Below are 17298 nucleotides of genomic sequence, written 5' to 3' on the forward strand. Positions count from 1 at the left end.
ATTTGTGTAGATAAATGTAACTCTGGTTTATCGGTTAAAATACATTAGTGTTTATCCTACTCGACACTATGCAAAAATTTAAGGCAACTCTCCAAAATGAACCTATAAATATAATGATTTATTTTTTTATAATAATGAACACTTATCCATTTGTTTTGCTCATGTGTTGCTACAATCTCTTTTAGGACAGCAGTTTTTTCCTAGAAATGCACATAAAATGTAAATATTGAGAACTCAAGATCACTCTTACGTGTTAATTTATTCATTGAAAGCAAACTGTGCTATTGCATTGTAGACACATCAGCTTTGTACTTAATTCAAATATTAAAGTTGAATGAGGTCGGTGCCCTTGAAATGCTCCTGTAAAAATGTACAATTTCCTCATAGGGTGCCCTTTACCAAGGAGAAAATGCCGTTGTACCCTTGCCCTTTCAAAAACGAAGCATACAGGCCTAGTATAATAATTAATTGATGCGATTTTAAACATAAACAATTAATAAAGTAAACCTTTCCAAATGCATCACTAATTTGCACAGATGAGTAAAACAAATTTCATACTGATAAATTGTGAAGAGGAGTTACTGTTATAATTAAAGAAGTCAAAATATTTGATTTAGTGCTGTATGAATGTTCTTCGTGAAGGTGGAAGGGTTACAGAGAAATGGGTGCATAGATGTGGCTCCAAATGTAGTTTAAGTAGATGATTTGGTTCTTATCACAACTTATAGACAATTCATGCTCATCATATGAACCATGTACACTAGGTGAGAAAACAGTAACAAATTCAGTTTCATCTTTATGAAACAATTTTTTTTAAACCTTTCTCTGTGGCTGAATTAAAGTAAGAGCTCCAATCTTACCTTGCATAATAGTGCAGACTCTGTACACACACCTTCTTTGAACACGGCCTCATCAGGGAAGCTTTAAGTACTAAGCGGTGCACTGTATTGTTAATCATTAAATAACAATACATTCATTCACAAATGTATGAAGAGCTTTAAGTACCCTACTTCACTGTAATAAACAGAAGCAAAAAATGCCACTAGGTTGGGCTTGGAGTGTGTGTGTACACTATGCAATTTCAGGGATTTAGTTGATAATTTTGCATTCGATTTTGTAAAAGATAAATTTCCAAATTTTAACCAGAATTAAAAAATAAGATTCATTAAGAAAAAAGTTGTACACATACAAATTTTTGGGTACCTGTATGGCCTACAAGTGAAGACGATAATTTTATCACTGATCCAAATTTCATCATCACCCCCTCTGGAGACGTCCTTGCCTCATGACAGAAAAAGAAGACGCAGGAAAAAAGTACCAATCATAAGTGACTCTGCTGGTTCCTGTCAACCGCTGTAAATTATTTCTTGGATTAAAAAAGCAACGACCTAACCAACTGTGACTAATAAATAGTGAACCTTGAGTGTGCCTACTAGGCCCATCCCACGGATGCCATCACATCACATCTTGAGGAGGACACAGCAGGGAAGACATTCCAGAGTAAGGTATCACAGAAGGCCACTTCATGATCAATGTCAGCAGTTAGCAACGAGGCAATCTTTAGACCCTAGGAATCTTGCTGTAGTAATCGCTGGCTCTCCAGAGAGACCCATAAGAGGCGGACACATCTTGGGAGACATAGAGAGAAAGAGCAAACATCATGAAGAGACAGAGGTCTGCATTGTTGCTAATAGCAAAAATCATTAGCCTCTCTTTGTATTTACTGTGGAGCAATTAAGTCGTTGAGTGTCGGAAGAGATTGAGGTTGCTTTTATTTGGATTGTTACATTCTTTTAAGATTGTCTGGAAAAGCAATGTAATAGATCATGTTTTACTTCATTAAGATATTAACTTTGGTGGAACAGATAAATTTGAATAGAATAATTAGTTGAACCATGCCACCCCTCCACATTTGTTGGTGTTTTACTTGTTTAACTTATGAACCCGGCCAGTAAATATGGGTTTTCACTGGTAGAGAGTATTTCAATGGGGAAATGTTAGCTTGCAAAAAAAACTCACAGGGAACCAAAACAAAATCAAGAGGCACTGATATATACCTGAGAGGTGTTTTCACAATTTGTTTTGCTGAAAACATTTTTTTTTAAACGTCAAACTAAAACTCATAAAAAAATTGTTAATAGCTAACTTTTATTGTAAAAAATCTTGCAACTTTCTAGCTGCAAGATAACCGTACCAGTTCAGATTCTGAATGTATTTTTACAATCTACATCTATTTCTACATTTTCTCAGGAGTAAACCAAAGTGTAACATGGCAGGGAACGCCCCACCAGGACTACCGCCAAAGCTTTCTAGCACTGTAGAGTTACGCTTTTCCTGTAAGAATCTGCCTGATAAGGATATTACTTCCAAGTCGGATCCAGTTGCAGTCTTAATGGTGTTTGATACACTGCAGAAAGTATGGGTTGAGGTGAGTTCAATCATAATTAGTTTCCTTTATTTTTAAAGGCAGTGGCCACTATTGGTAATTACTCAAAATAATTATATAAGCATAAAACCTTACTTGGTAACGAGTTATAGGGAGAGGTTGATAGTATAACACACTGAGAAACGGCTCCCTCTGAAGTGATGTAGTTTTCGGGAAAGAAGTTAGCTTAGGTTTAGAATTTGAGGTCTAGAAATCAAGCATCTGAAAGCATCAACTTCGTGTGACAAGGGTGTTTTTTCTTTCATTAATATGTCACAACTTCGACGACCAATTAGGCTCAAATTTTCACATGTTTGTTATTTTATGCATTTGCTGTGAGAAGACTGGTCTTGTTCAATTACAAATAGTGTCAAGAGTCTTTAACAATATAATGGGTAAGTATACCTTTGGTCTTTGGAGCTGTTTGATTTTATTAATCTTATATAATATAAGATTAAAAAACAAAGATTACAGTCGAAATAACCTGTCAAAATTTCTTTTCATAAGTTTTTTTTTTTTTGAGATAGCGGTTAATGACAGATATATTTTGAGATTTTTTTCCATAACCAAAATACTTTGATGTGAAAAGATTCTCAAAATGCTTTATTGACCCCTTGCACGCGCGTCACACGCGGCGACTGATCCGCGCTCACCATGTTGGTGGGCAAGTTAGGTTTACGTGTAATAATGCCGCGTCGCCTAAAACGCGCACTTTCACTGCATAACGCACAGCATAGAGTTATATATAAAAACGTACAGTGAAATTGCCCACCAGTATGGCGCATTCAAGATTTTGTTGATGATGACGTCAGGTGAAATGGGTCAATATGATCGAAAGATGCTATTTCTAAACGAGTAAGTCTTTTTTGTATTTGTTTCAAGAGTGATTACCAAACTTAAACATTCCTTTAAAATCTCATTTTGCAAATTTTTTGCTCCTGTGTGAGTTTCAAGACCATTGGGAAATTAATCATCAACAGTAAAGGAAGGTTTCAAAGAAATGAAAGGGTTGGTTTTATATTGGTTTAAATTATTTAAAGAAATATCATTAAGAGTTTTTGTTTTCATTGACATTGATCATTATTGAAATTATAAATGTGAAAAATGCCATGATGTTCGCATACATGCTAACCTCACATTATGTTTGTTACATGTTTGTTCATATGTTTTGTACTCAGCTCGGCTTCATATATTTTCCAAAAAGTGAAATTATTTTTTAAGTTTTAACTTGTTTTCTCAAGAAATGTGTATTTTGTTTGAGAAGAATCAATTGAGCTTCAAAGCCAATGGACACTTTTGGTAAACAGTATTGTCCAAAGGCCCACACTTGGTGTATCACAACTTATATATAAAATAACAAACCTGTGAAAATTTAGGCTCAATCGGTCATCGGAGTCGGGAGAAAATAACGGGGAAAACCCACCCTTGTTTCCGCGCGTTTCGCCGTGTCATGACATGTGTTTACTATAAATCCGTAATTCTCGATGTCGAGAATTGATATTGTTTTAATGTTTTCTCAAAAAGTAAAGCATTTCATGGAATAATATTTCAAGAGATGTCTTTTACCATTACCTTCTGTAAACCTTGTAAGTTATTTGTAAATCTGTGAACTTTTATTTTTTTGTCTGTTCAGAAAGTGTATAATGGCTTTAAATATGCTGGATCTATTTCTGATTTACTTTAATAATAATAATAATAATTATCCCAAAAGGGGAGGCATCAGTCCGCTGTTCAAAGCTAAATTAACTGAAAATGCACACCAGCAAAGTACTTTAGACTTTTGGTTGAAACTCTTTGTAGTTGGTGTAAAATTATTCCAAAACCATTGGTATAAATTTGCCCCGATTTTATATATATATTTTTTTTAGGAGGGAAACGTTTCCAGAGCGTTCGAATTTGGGATAAAACAACACCACAGGACTTTTAGCTCATAATTTGTTTTTCAAATGAGAAAAGTTTTAAGATTAAAATGTAAACTGGTTTTATAAAAAATAAATAAAAAAACACACAGTCCAGAAAACTTCATTACTCAACTAAATTGAAGATCAGACTCAATTGTGGGTTATTTATGATTGTTCAAAGTTAGCTATTGATATTCAATTACTAGTATAAGAAAATACTGGACTTGTTCAGTCAGAGTTTACTTGCCCTTATCTAGACCATTCACTGGCCCCCAGGCCTGCTGCCTGTGTACAATTTTAGCCCTGGTTTTAACAATGTAATTAAATGGATCTCACACTGTACTTGATAGAAATCTTATTTTATGCGCCTCGGGTACAAGCTTCAATATGGTATTTGTACATTAACAATGTGTATAATGGTAATACTGGAGCCTAATTAGGTACCCAAGGCGCCAAGAGATCAATATGACAGTTTTTTTATTTGTTTATTGCAAAGTTGTGTCAGCATCTTTTAAGAGTTTACAAGGTGCTTACAAATTTACAAATTTGTCTTGCCGTTTGACAAAATTGCCAAAACCAGATACATGTTATATTTATGCCATTGACAGGACTCAAATCCGCACCTCCTGAACGTAATGAGTCTTGTGTACTGGACCGCTCGACCACTACATATGTACATGTCTCTTTGTACCATGTCAGAATGTGTCTCATAATTCAGATTTATCATGTTTTAATGTAGAAATTTGAAGGCCTCTAATTTGCACAAGGATGACACAAGGCAAATTTATCTCGCATGGGATTGGTTAAGATTCTTGATTAGTTTTGTGTACAAATACATTTGTTTACTTTACAATGGTTAGCTACAGTATTTAACTTTCCCCGAATCAAATTAAGCCAGAGCATTTAAGGGTTATGTTTTACCCTCATACAGTCTTTCTCAAAGAACATTATTTATAAACATCTTGAAAAGCTACAAGGAGAAACTAAAAGAAACAAAAGGTTAACAACTGGGGTTTGTTTGTTTTTTGTTGGTTTAGTTTTGCTTCTGTTTTTAGCCACAGAACCCTTTAATGTATTTTCAATCATTTCAAGTAATCCCATTCCCATCCTCACTCAGATTAGCCTAGATTTCAATTGTCGGTAAAAGACACCATCATAGATCAAATAAGATCTCTGATAATTTGATTTAAACAGCGTAAAACACATCTCTCAGTTGTGCCCTGATTCCAGATCACTATAGCGTGTAATAGTCGACTGCTGTCTGCATACCTAATGACAATGCTTTGAGCAGAAGTCAGGTAGTACTTTAAATGTGTAGCTAACTGCTTTACAGAAACAGGGATACAATTAATCATCTGAACAGCCAGTGGCAAAAATCTGAAGTCTGGACTGAAGTGAATATGGTTACACCATCTGACTATGGATGATGCTATTATTAGCAACTGCTATGTTTAGTAACCAAACTTGGGCTGGAGGGGAGGGGAACTTGGGAGGGAAAAGGAGTTTGTTGTATCATAGAGCAAGGGTTGTATTGATGCAATAGGTATAGTCAAGGTTACATGTATACAAGAGAAGGTTTTTGTTTTTTTCATTTTGTACCTTATTTCCTCCTTCCCCCCCCCCCATTTTTTTAACAAAAAAGGAAAAAAAAAAATATTCTAAAAATAGTATTCAAAATATGTAAAAACAAAACAATAAAGAAACTGCCCTCCTTTTTTCAAAAAAGCGGGATGCTAAACTTAAAAAAAAAATTATTTGGCCTTACTGTACATGTTAAATCCAGTGGACACCGTTGGTAATTGTAAAAGACCAGTCTGTTCACTTGGTGTATCTCAACAATATGCATAAAATAACAAACCTGTGAAAATTTGAGCTCAACTGGTTATCGAAGTTGCAAGATTATTATAAAATACTCTTGTCACACGAAGAGTGTGCTTTCAGATGCTTGATTTTGAGACCTCAAATTCTGAATCTGAGGTCTCAAAATCAAACTCGTGGAAAATTACTTCTTTCTCGAAAACTACGTCACTTCAGAGGGAGCCGTTTCTCACAATGTTTTATACTATCAACAGCTCCCAATTACTCGTTACCAAGTAAGGTTTTATGCTAATAATTATTTTGAGTAATAAGCAATAGTGTCCACTGCCTTTAAAAGACGGACTGTTACATCGACCATTCATTCTCCAGCTGCTTGACTGATTTTGGTTCCACTTCTTATAAACAGTTCATAGGAATTATAGCATTGATTGTTCATTATACAATACAAAATAGATTCACAATAATAAAGTAATGCAAAAATGACACTGCAGTTTTGTTTCTATAAACAAACTCACATCCACTAAGACCACAGGGCTTGTGTCTTTAAAAGGTTTCTATAAACAAACTCACATCCACTTAAAGGCAGTGGACACTATTGGTAATTTATTGGTAATTACTCAAAATAATTATTAGCATAAAACCTTTCTTAGTGACGAGTAATTGGGAGAGGTTGATGGTATAAAACATTGTGGGAAACGGCTCCCTCTGAAGTGCCATGGTTTTCGAGAAAGAAGTAATTTTCCACGATTTTGATTTTGAGACCTCAAGTTTAGAACTTGAGGTCTCGAAATCAACCATCTAAACGCACACAACTTCGTGTGACAAGGGTGTTTTTTCTTTCATTATTATCTTGCAAGTTCGATGACCGAATGAGCTCAAATTTTCACAGGTTTGTTATTTTATGCATATGTTGAGATACACCAACTGTGAAGGCTAGTCTTTGACAATTACCAATAGTAGTGTCCACTGCCTTTAAGACCACAGGGCTTGTGTCTTTAAAAGAATGTTTACTGAACTAGAATTGTTTCTACAAGACCAACCAGTATAAAAAAAAAACATTCTGATGATTGTTTTTTTTTTGTAACAAAACTCATTTATTAATGGCAACAACAGGTTGGAAAGCCAGTCTTCACTTTGTGATAACGACCTTGGTTGTTGGCTGACCACTGTTAATGGACCTGCCTTTGACTCAATTCATTAACAGCAACCAGCCACCAACTAGGTTATTTCTATATGCAGGTATAAAGACCCTATCCTCACACTGTAATTCCCAAAACACCATCAAACTATTCCACCCATAAGTTTACCAGCCCAACACTAAATCTACTTGCCTCAATAGTCCATGTAGTCCAGTGTAAAATTTGAGCCCTGTGACCATATTAAGCGTGTTTAAAAGCACTGCAGGTAATCTTAAAGGCACTGTACAGTACGAGTACAAGAAAATGATGAAAGAAAAAAGAGGGAGTTGTTTCCCACAATGTTTTATACTATCAACAGCTCTCCAATGCTTGTTACCAAGTCAGCTTTTAAGTTAATATTTGTTTTGAGTAATTACCAAACGTGTACCTTCTCTCTAAACAGCTTCTTTTAATTCCTTGCAGGGGCATGGTCATACGTATGATGGTCAGGACCCTGTTGGTGTTTTCGACTTCCCTTAAATTAAAGTATATTAGTATATTGTACTGTATGTCTGTTATTTACATTTGTAGGTTGATCGGACAGAGCAGATCAAGAACAATTTGAATCCTACCTTCACCAAGGGGATAACGATTGAGTATTGCTTTGAAGAGGTCCAGAAGCTTCGTATTGGAGTTGTCGACATCGACAATAAGTCTAAATCATTAAATGATGATGATTTTCTTGGTGCTATAGAGTGCACTTTGGGAGTGGTAAGTATAAACTTTTGTCAATATACAAATTATGGGCCTCTTGATTCTCTCATCTCCCCTACTCCATTCATCATCCACTCTGATTCAGACCACTTAATCAAGCTCTTAATTAAGGTGTCATCATTTAAACAAAACTTATAAATTAGTACGTCCAGATTGCTTACTTACAATGCAAAGTTGGATATTTCAGTTCAAAACAGGATGTCCAAAATAGACCTAGATGCTGACCAAATTAATTTACAACCTCATTTTTAAAACACATAGTAGACCACAAAGAAGGATGCAACTACATGTACATGTATTTTTTATACACCCTAACAATACATGTGGCCACAAAATAGGATGCAATTACACCCTAACAAAACATGTGGCCACAAAGGTAAGTTAAGTTTGTTTGTGAACTAAAACAATGAGCAGAAATAGCTTAACTTTGTCAGAATACCATTTATGATTGGTTTTTGTTTTTGTCTTCAACTATATTTTTAAGGATTATGAAATAAGGACATTAAAACACATAAAAAACTGGAGGATGTTGCTGGGGTTTTTTCATGATGGAGAACAGGAAGCCACGGCTATAGTCCTACCAGTTGTTGCACTCCTCCTAGATGTTTCTTCATGGTAGAGGAAAGGAAGTCGTGTCATAGTCTTACAAGTTGTCAACGTCTCCTAGATGTTTCTTCATGGTGGAGGACAGGAAGCCATGTCATAGTCCTATCAGTTGTTGCACTCCTCCTAGATGTTTCTATATGGTGAAGGACAGGAAGGCATGTCAAAGTCCTACCAGTTGTTGCACTCCTCCTGGATGTTCCTTCATGGTAGAGGACAGGAAGCCATGTCAAGGTCATATCAGTTGTTGCTGGAAGCCATGTCATAGTCCTATTAGTTGTTGCACTCCTCCTGGATGTTTCTTCATGGTGGAGAACAGGAAGTCATGTCATAGTCCTACCATTGTTGCACTCCTCCTAGATGTTTCTTCATGGTAGAGGACAGGAAGCCATGTCATAGTTCTATTAGTTGTTGCACTCCTCCTGGATGTTTCCTCATGGTGGAGAACAGGAGGTCATGTCATAGTCCTATCAGTTGTTGCACTCCTGGATGTTTCTTTATGGTAGAGGAAAGGAAGCCATGTCATAGTCCTACCAGTTGTGGACTTCTCCTACCAGTTGTTGCACTCCTCCTGAATGTCTCTTCATGGTAGAGGACAGGAAGCCATGTCATAGGCCTATTAGTTGTTGCACTGCTCCTGGACGTTTCTTCATGGTGGATGACAGGAAGCCATGTCATAGTCCTATCAAGCTCAAATTTTCACATGTTTGTTATTTGATGCATATGATGAGATACACGGAGTGAGAAGACTGGTCTTTGACAATTACCAATAGTGTAGAGTGTCTTTAAGATGTGGACCATGTGAATTGTCTCTTCTGCACACTCTCTAGCATTTTTTGATGAGTTGAATTATACATGGTTTTAAATTACAGCAGCGTATTTAAGTATGGGTCTGCTATCAAGTATTAAACCGGAGTCAGAATTTGAGTAACTATAGGGCAGTGGAGAGGTATACATATAAACCAATACCAGTCTGTGTGCCAACCCCCCCCCCCCCCTGCAGAGAATGGTCAGGACAGTAGAGGTATAATAAGTATAAACCAATACCCGTCCTTATTACAGGGGACCAGTCTGTGTGCCAACCCCCCCCCCCCTTGCAGGGAATGGTCAGGACAGTAGAGGTATTGGCTCCCAGTTAAGTTTCGAACAGTTTACAAAATTCTTCTGTTAACTTTCAAGGCTCAAACATGTCAATCTCCTGCTTATTTATCTGAACTTGTTCATCATTATTCCCCTACTCGGACTTTACGATCATCTCAACAGTCATTGCTTTCTGCTACTAGAGCTTCTTCCATTTTTTATGGCCACAGATCTTTTTCTTACGCCGCACCGTTTCTTTGGAATAGTCTTCCTGTGCATATTCGCCAAGCTAATACTTTACAATGTTTTAAGTCCTTGTTGAAAACTCATTTGTTTGAAGCTTCTTTTTTGTAATTTGCCTATTTGTATCTTGTATCTTTCTCTAATTGTTTATTTTATTGGTACTTTAATACGCTTAGAGGCTTTTGCATTAGGCGCTTTACAAATGTCTTACTATTATTAATAAGTATAAACCAATACCCGTGCTTATTACAGGGGACCAGTCTGTATGCCCCCCCCCCCCTGCAGAGAATGGTCAGGACAGCAGAGGTATAATAGGTATAAACCAATACCCGTCCTTATTACAGGGGACCAGTCTGTGTGCCAACCCCCCCCCCCCTTGCAGGGAATGGTCAGGACAGTAGAGGTATAATAAGTATAAACCAATACCCGTCCTTATTACAGGGGACCAGTCTGTATGCCTCCCCCCTGCAGAGAATGGTCAGGGCTGTAGAGGTATAATGAGTATAAACCACCACCTGTCCTTATTACAGGGGACCAGTCTGTATGCCCCCCCTGCAGAGACTGGTCAGGGTAGAGGTATAATAAGTATAAACCACTACCCGTCCTTATTACAGGGGACCAGTCTGTATGCCCCCCCCCCCCTGCAGAGAAGGGTCAGGGCAGTAGAGGTATTATAAGTATAAACCAATACCCGTCTTTATTACAGGGGACCAGTCTGTGTGTCTGTGTGCGCGTCTGCTTGGCGCGCGCGGCAGAGTTGTGCAGAAAGGCATTGGAGAGCCCCACGTGTTCTTGCTCACACGTGCGTCGTGGGCGGAGCGTACTGGATCGGTCTATTACTACCTTACAGTGCAGTTGCTCAATGCATAAATATGAGGTTGTTTCAGAACATTAATTGTATTTGCTCAGCTGATAACACATTGTTCAGTGTGTAAAACAGGATCGTTTAGGTAAAAACCCATAGCAAGCCAGTATTCCCATCAAACATGTTTATAATACGAATCATAAACAGTGACATGTTTACAGACGATCTTTTCTATAATCTTACCAACAACGTAACATGTGACATGCACTGCATCTACGTGTATCTATTTCTGGACTTGATGTGACCATTACCAGTCTTAAATAATGAAACATCCTTTGCTAGGTTTTACTCAAGTGGAACTTCACAAAAGCCAAGTGAAAAATTACATTTTGGTAATGGCTCGGCAAAAGCCAGTTTCAGCAATAATTGTACTGGAGCAGCATTATTTTCAGGACCACAAGATTTATACAACGCAAGAGTTATGGGTGAATTGCCTTAATCATTTACAAAATTCCAAGATATCATAACATTATCTGAATTTTTTTTAGCTTTAAACCTTTTTTACCTCAACTTACTGACCAGCTCGAATAAATATATATTGTATTTAATACCATGATACCTGTACACTTCAGTGCCTAGACTATCAAAGAGGAATATCATTACCCAGATAATCAATGTCAGTATACCTCTGACAATAGTTGCCATGGTAATCCTATCACCCACATACAGACCTACACTGTATGTACCATTAAAACTACATTCCTAAAGGGATAAAGAATACAGTACTTTTTGTTAAAGAGAAATAAAATATGCCATATGTCATCAAACTTACTTGAAAATAATCCTTGAGAAAAATGGTACCTAGGCTTCTTTTAAACATCTATCCATGTAGATAATGATAAAGAAAAACCAGTATGGTTTTGTATGTGTGACAGCCAAGCAATAATGAGTTAACTGGTGTGGGTTGTCTCCACCTGAAACTGAATACATATCATAAGTATTCAAGTCATTCAGGGGTTTACTTACTATATTATCCTCATAATCAAATAAAATTCCTACTTTGATACAAATGCAGGAAAATTGTTCCCAAAATGCAAGGTCTTATAATTTTGCAGATCAAAACATACACATAGATTTTAATATTCCTAACAATCACCTAATTCAACAAAATGTAGGTTGGTTTTTAATGAGATGTACACCATATTCAGTATCATTCAGACTGGTATGCATTGAGAAAGAAAAGATATTCTGCTTCTTTTTTTATCCATACACATACTGTACATTGTACAAACACAAACTGATTGGAAATGTAACAAAATATGTATGTAGGTCAATATACACATCAAATAAAAAATTATTGCTTGGATATTTTGAAGGAAAAACTCTGGAAATGGAGATTGCCAGTAAGGGAAGCCATGTCTGGCAACACTAACTAAATTACTCTTATCAAATTATACAAGTCAAGTTGGCTTTAAGTATAAATTATCTATAAAAAGATACAAAGTTGTTGATAGTTAATGCAGAGGGTTTTAAAGACAGAATGAGAAATAGAAAAACCACACAATACTTTCCTTTTCATTTTGTGGATAACAAATAAAAAATAAACACAATGTTCAATTGAACTTGTTTTTCAACTAAACAGACAAAACCTTTTTTTCTCAGCTTAAATGATGTAAGTTTGTGCAACTGTTGTATAAAGTATGGTAAAGAAATACATGTAAGCTTGAAAGATGAGGCAAGAGTAATCATCCAAAGTGAAGGTCTCTTTTTAAATGACTTTGCAAATAAATACATGTACATGTAGCCAGTCCCACCACTAATGAAAAAGAGCAAGGAAGGGTTGGGGATTTTAATATTATACCCATCAATAGTTCAGATTTTAAAATGCATTAAAATGGTTATATTTAATTTACAAATGGCCCCAAGATAATTATAGATTTTACAGGTTTCCGGAAATTCTCAGAGGATTGCAGAAATTGCAAGTTAACATCTTACATTTTAATTTGACTGGGATTCAGCTCTTGGGAAATGCCAAAAACTCACTGATGTTATTTAATGAGTAATCAAATTATATCCAAGTGAAAATTTATCAGGGCTACCTGCTTCTAAAATCTAATGTATATAAATGCACATCAGAAAAACTGAGTGTGTTATGCTGCCTCTAATGTACTAAAAGTATTTAAATAAATATACTGTATTGTGTCATTGTTGCTTGAGGTTTTACATCAGTTATAACGAAGGTACATGTATAGTGCACATAAATTCATAACTTTTAATGATGGATCAAAACAATTATACTAACATTTTGTTGAACACAGATTTGCTTTTAAATGTTTTTGTAGAATTGTAACAAATCTACTCTATTTTAAATTTTATCTTAAAATTAACAGCTATTCAGCGAAAACTGTTTTCTGAAGACAATTAGTGCATATTCAAATTGTCATTATAATATTCAAAGTATCATCTGATTTCTATAAGCTTTTAATAAATATGTTAAATTAGAGCGTTTTCTTTTCTTTCTTGCTGAGGTACAGAAATAATTGAATGAATTGATTTCACAGTTCTATTAAAATAGTTTCAATGTTAATACAAGGCTGATACCACTTACACACATGTAATGAAAAACATCAAGGCCATGACAAGCAAACTAAAACAAATCAATTGGCATTTTCAATAGTATCATATAATGATTGTAAAATCAGACTGACAAATTCCAAGCAAGGAAAAAAAGTTCATAAACCTTTGCATTCCTCATCCATTGGAAACCATAAATACAATATTCAGACAAATCCATTAGATTTCTTCTCATGACAATCCACATTCCAAATAATGTGTCTTGGTCTCTTCTTCATTTCATATAAATCTGCATCGATTTTTACAGTACATATTTTGCAGCATACTAATTGCCTTGAGGTGTTGTGTTTTTTTATGGATCTTACTGATCAAAGGTTACCAGTTGATATGGATTGTCAGTGCTTCAGGCCATTTGGGGTTTTCTAGCATCCTCACTGATTCCTTGGCTGCTTAGATTAACAAGCCCTAAGGAAACTGTACTCGAAAAAACTAATTGTTTATTTGCGTGTCTTGACTTGCATCTTATAAGCCAAGGTGACCCCTAAAGCAAGAGTATCATATTGGCTGATGAGTTTTTCAAGTGCTAGTGACCTTGGGTTTTTTGTTTAATAAAATAACAAGTATCAGCTCATACTTCTTTGTGTCATTTATATTTCAGATTGTTGCTAGCAAAAAACTTGAAAAACCTCTTATGTTGAATAGTGGAAAACCAGCAGGAAAATCAATGATAACGGTAAGTTTTAAATTATGCAATGAATTTTTGTAGAAAGGGGACTTTTGTTTTTTTTCTTTATTTCAACTCTCTATTTTGTTTATATTTTAAGAAATTCTGCATCCTTCTTAGTTACCTTATACTGAGAAACTTTAGCCTCTGTTATTCCTAACAAACAGTTGTTATATTTATTTCATTATTATCAGTTGTGATAATGCTGTTATTGCATTACACAAGTGTATCATATCTCATCACAAGTAAATAAACTTCACTTCTTTGTCAGTTCTTTTTAGAACCACCTGCATGTCTTGCTTCCTATCTTTGGATGAACACCATAAACAAATTTCGGTTGACAGCCATGCTCACCATTATTTTATTTATTTTATTGTTTTTGGGACAATATTGCATTTAGGAATAATATTTTGTAGTGGAATTGTGTAGACTTTGATATAAAACAACAAGTTGACTGTGTTGACTGTTGATATGAACTCAATATACTCTTTGTTTTGTATACATACACCAGTAGTGAATTTATCACTTGGCAAGCTTTACTATTATCTTTCTGACAGTTATGTATAATTTCCAATTAGACATTGTTTTACCCCGATGACCAAGTTTTTTAGGCCTCACATTTTTTATCTAGTATCATATCAAAGCAGTCTCTTTTTGTTGTGCTACTTAATATTTCTATCAAATGGTATCCCTAGATTTGATCATTAACGCATCCTCTAGTTTAGAATTCATTACCCTTCACAATCTTTGGAAGGACACCCTGAATTGTTTTTCCCAAAATGCTTGGAATACAAACAGCCAAGAACCAGGGAAAAGAAAGAGCTGCTTTTTCCTGATTAATAAATGCACACCTGACCCTTTGGATGTCAAAACAACTTTCTGTCATCTGTAGCCTTCGGGTTACAGTTAAAGATAATGTTTGATGAATGGTAAGCACTAGATTTTATTGTTACACGACAGAACCATATTGGCAAAAGGGTCAGTAATTCACATTGCTTTTTATGTGTTGGTTTCTTAGTTTGGATAGTGTGTCTATTTTTGGCACCTCAACCGGGTGTCGTGGTTTAATTTTGGAATGCAAATTTATTGCCAAGTGTATTGAGGTTGTTTCTTTCAAAACTAAAGTGGGATACTAGAATGCGCGTCTAATTTGATATTATAATGGACAATACTGATGCATACTTTTACAATATTTGTTCAATATCCATCATCACTCTTGTGCTTCTCTTTTACATGCCTGTAATTCCCTTCAATCAATTGAACCCCTTATACGCACCACTTGTACCTTTCATATGTATACATATCATCCAAAAGGTCCCATGACAGCTTAGCACATCACACACACCCAAGGGAAATTAAAACAACTGATAAACCATACAAAGGAGATCTGTTGAACTGGCAGCACTTTAATCACAAGTATCATGGGGGGAATGCAATCCAAAGACTAAAATTAAAACTTAAAACCTCTTAAAAAGCAATTATGCACTGAATGTACATCTTGCATAATAAGTACCTAAACATGATTTAAAAAAATAGATCTAAATTGGTCAGTCTCAAGTGAAGAGATATTTACACATGAAATGCTACCTTGCGAGGAGTGATCCTGATTGGTTGAGTCATGACAACATTCCAAGCAATGTTATTTTGTGATAAAAACAGATACGTGCAAAAAGCAACTTACAAAAGAAGAAGCTATGCTCTCACAAAGCATGAGGCAAAGAACCATGTTGTTTCTTCCTCCATGGTCCAAGTAAAGCCCTTTAATGAAGCTGGATTGTAATAATTGAAGTTATATGCTATGCACAGTTAAAATGTTTAAATGATACAAAATGTTTTTACAATGTTTGTAGGCAGCTAAGGTTTGCTAGTCAAACAACACTGCATAGTAAATACTAGGTCAATAAAGGTAGTGCAGACCTGAACTGTTGTCAAAGAATTAAACTAAAGAAGAAAACACAAATAGTGAGTTAATTGACAATTTAACCAGGTCGCTTTGGAGGACACAATAACATGCAAAACTCTTCAGCAACACGCAGAGGCTGTCTTATATTGGAGGCTGTGTTATTGGCATTGCAATTTTTGTGCGTGTTTCGCAGTTATGAGGTACTGTGGTAGTTTGGGCATAGGAGGCTAATGTAGAGTCCCTATGGTCATGGTTCAGTGGTCTCAGTGAAAAACACTGCAAACAAGGAATTGATTAGATCTTTGGATGCATTTGTACCTAATGCTTTTGTTGAAGACCTGTTCCTTTTGTAAAGTCTAGATTTTGTAATGATGTATTATACTGCATTGTCATGAGGTCTTTTATTTACAGGATACCATCTGTGGTGTGGGTCAATGATCCAATGTTACATAATGGCTTTCTAATGGTCTGATATTACTTCAGTACAATGCTATTGCGCTTCAGAATTTCAACCATTGCAAGCCAAAAAATTTGCAAATGTTTATGGGAAAACGCCTTTATGTGAGTGTCCAAATGGAGTTCCTTGACAAAAAAAAACCTATTAAGAATTAGGAGGTGTTGGCTCTTTGGGTTGGTTCTCAACATTTCAAACGTTATACTCTGCTGGTATTCAGGAGCAGACTATTGCTTTGTGATTGAAAATAATCCCAATAAGCAACAGGAAAAGAGTCTTCAATCTTGAAGCAAACTGGTGCAAAGTGTAGCTTTTAGAACGTGAGATTTCGATTTCAAATCTAAACTGGTTTTTATCCAAGGCACATATTACTTACTTGACATTCTGGGAAAAGATATAACTTTACAAGTCATTGCAGTATACAACTAAACTAATGGTTTAATTGGTTTCCAGCTAGTTTGGCTTCCTTCAAGAGGTATAAAACAATTTGATTCACTGACCATGTACACTTGGAGCTGCAGGTTGGGTTAATTGTTGCCTGTCACGCACAGCTGCATCTTCATGTTTCCGATAACATGGTGAATGAGGAAGAAGGTATCGGTCTAGTGTCAGCCTCAATTCATCAAAGGGAAGACATGATCTACTACATGTAGCATAAGGCATCTACGCCTGCCATCTTATATTTATTTACTGTTTAAGAGTAGACATCATTAGTTAGGCATGTACGAATGAATGACTTGTAAGCATGCTGCTGAGATCACATGGGAAGCAGTATCAACAAACGATGCATTTGTTCAACAAATTTCTCTATGCCTCACTGGATGCGTAGATTATCCTTTTATTAGAAATAGCAGTTAAAGGGTGTGCTATACACCA

The 17298-nt window shown here is 35.7% G+C and overlaps 1 protein-coding gene across 3 annotated transcripts in view; it reads left to right on the forward strand.

The window, feature by feature from the left end:
* The window catches only part of LOC117289338 (copine-3-like), a 58426-nt gene that overhangs the window by 8507 nt on the left and 32621 nt on the right, over nt 1-17298 (forward strand). For 2 of the 3 annotated variants that reach the window (XM_033770419.1, XM_033770418.1), the window contains exons 1-4: nt 1314-1674; nt 2251-2428; nt 7854-8033; nt 14000-14074. In XM_033770419.1, coding sequence (XP_033626310.1) covers nt 1661-1674; nt 2251-2428; nt 7854-8033; nt 14000-14074 — 447 coding nt within the window. In that variant the 5' untranslated portion in view covers nt 1314-1660. Of the gene's footprint in view, nt 1-1313; nt 1675-2250; nt 2429-7853; nt 8034-13999; nt 14075-17298 lie in introns of those variants that run through there. The other variant, XM_033770420.1, reaches the window with a different exon arrangement.

Source organism: Asterias rubens, chromosome 4 (genome assembly GCF_902459465.1).
Source record: "Asterias rubens chromosome 4, eAstRub1.3, whole genome shotgun sequence".
Taxonomy (NCBI): domain Eukaryota; kingdom Metazoa; phylum Echinodermata; class Asteroidea; order Forcipulatida; family Asteriidae; genus Asterias; species Asterias rubens.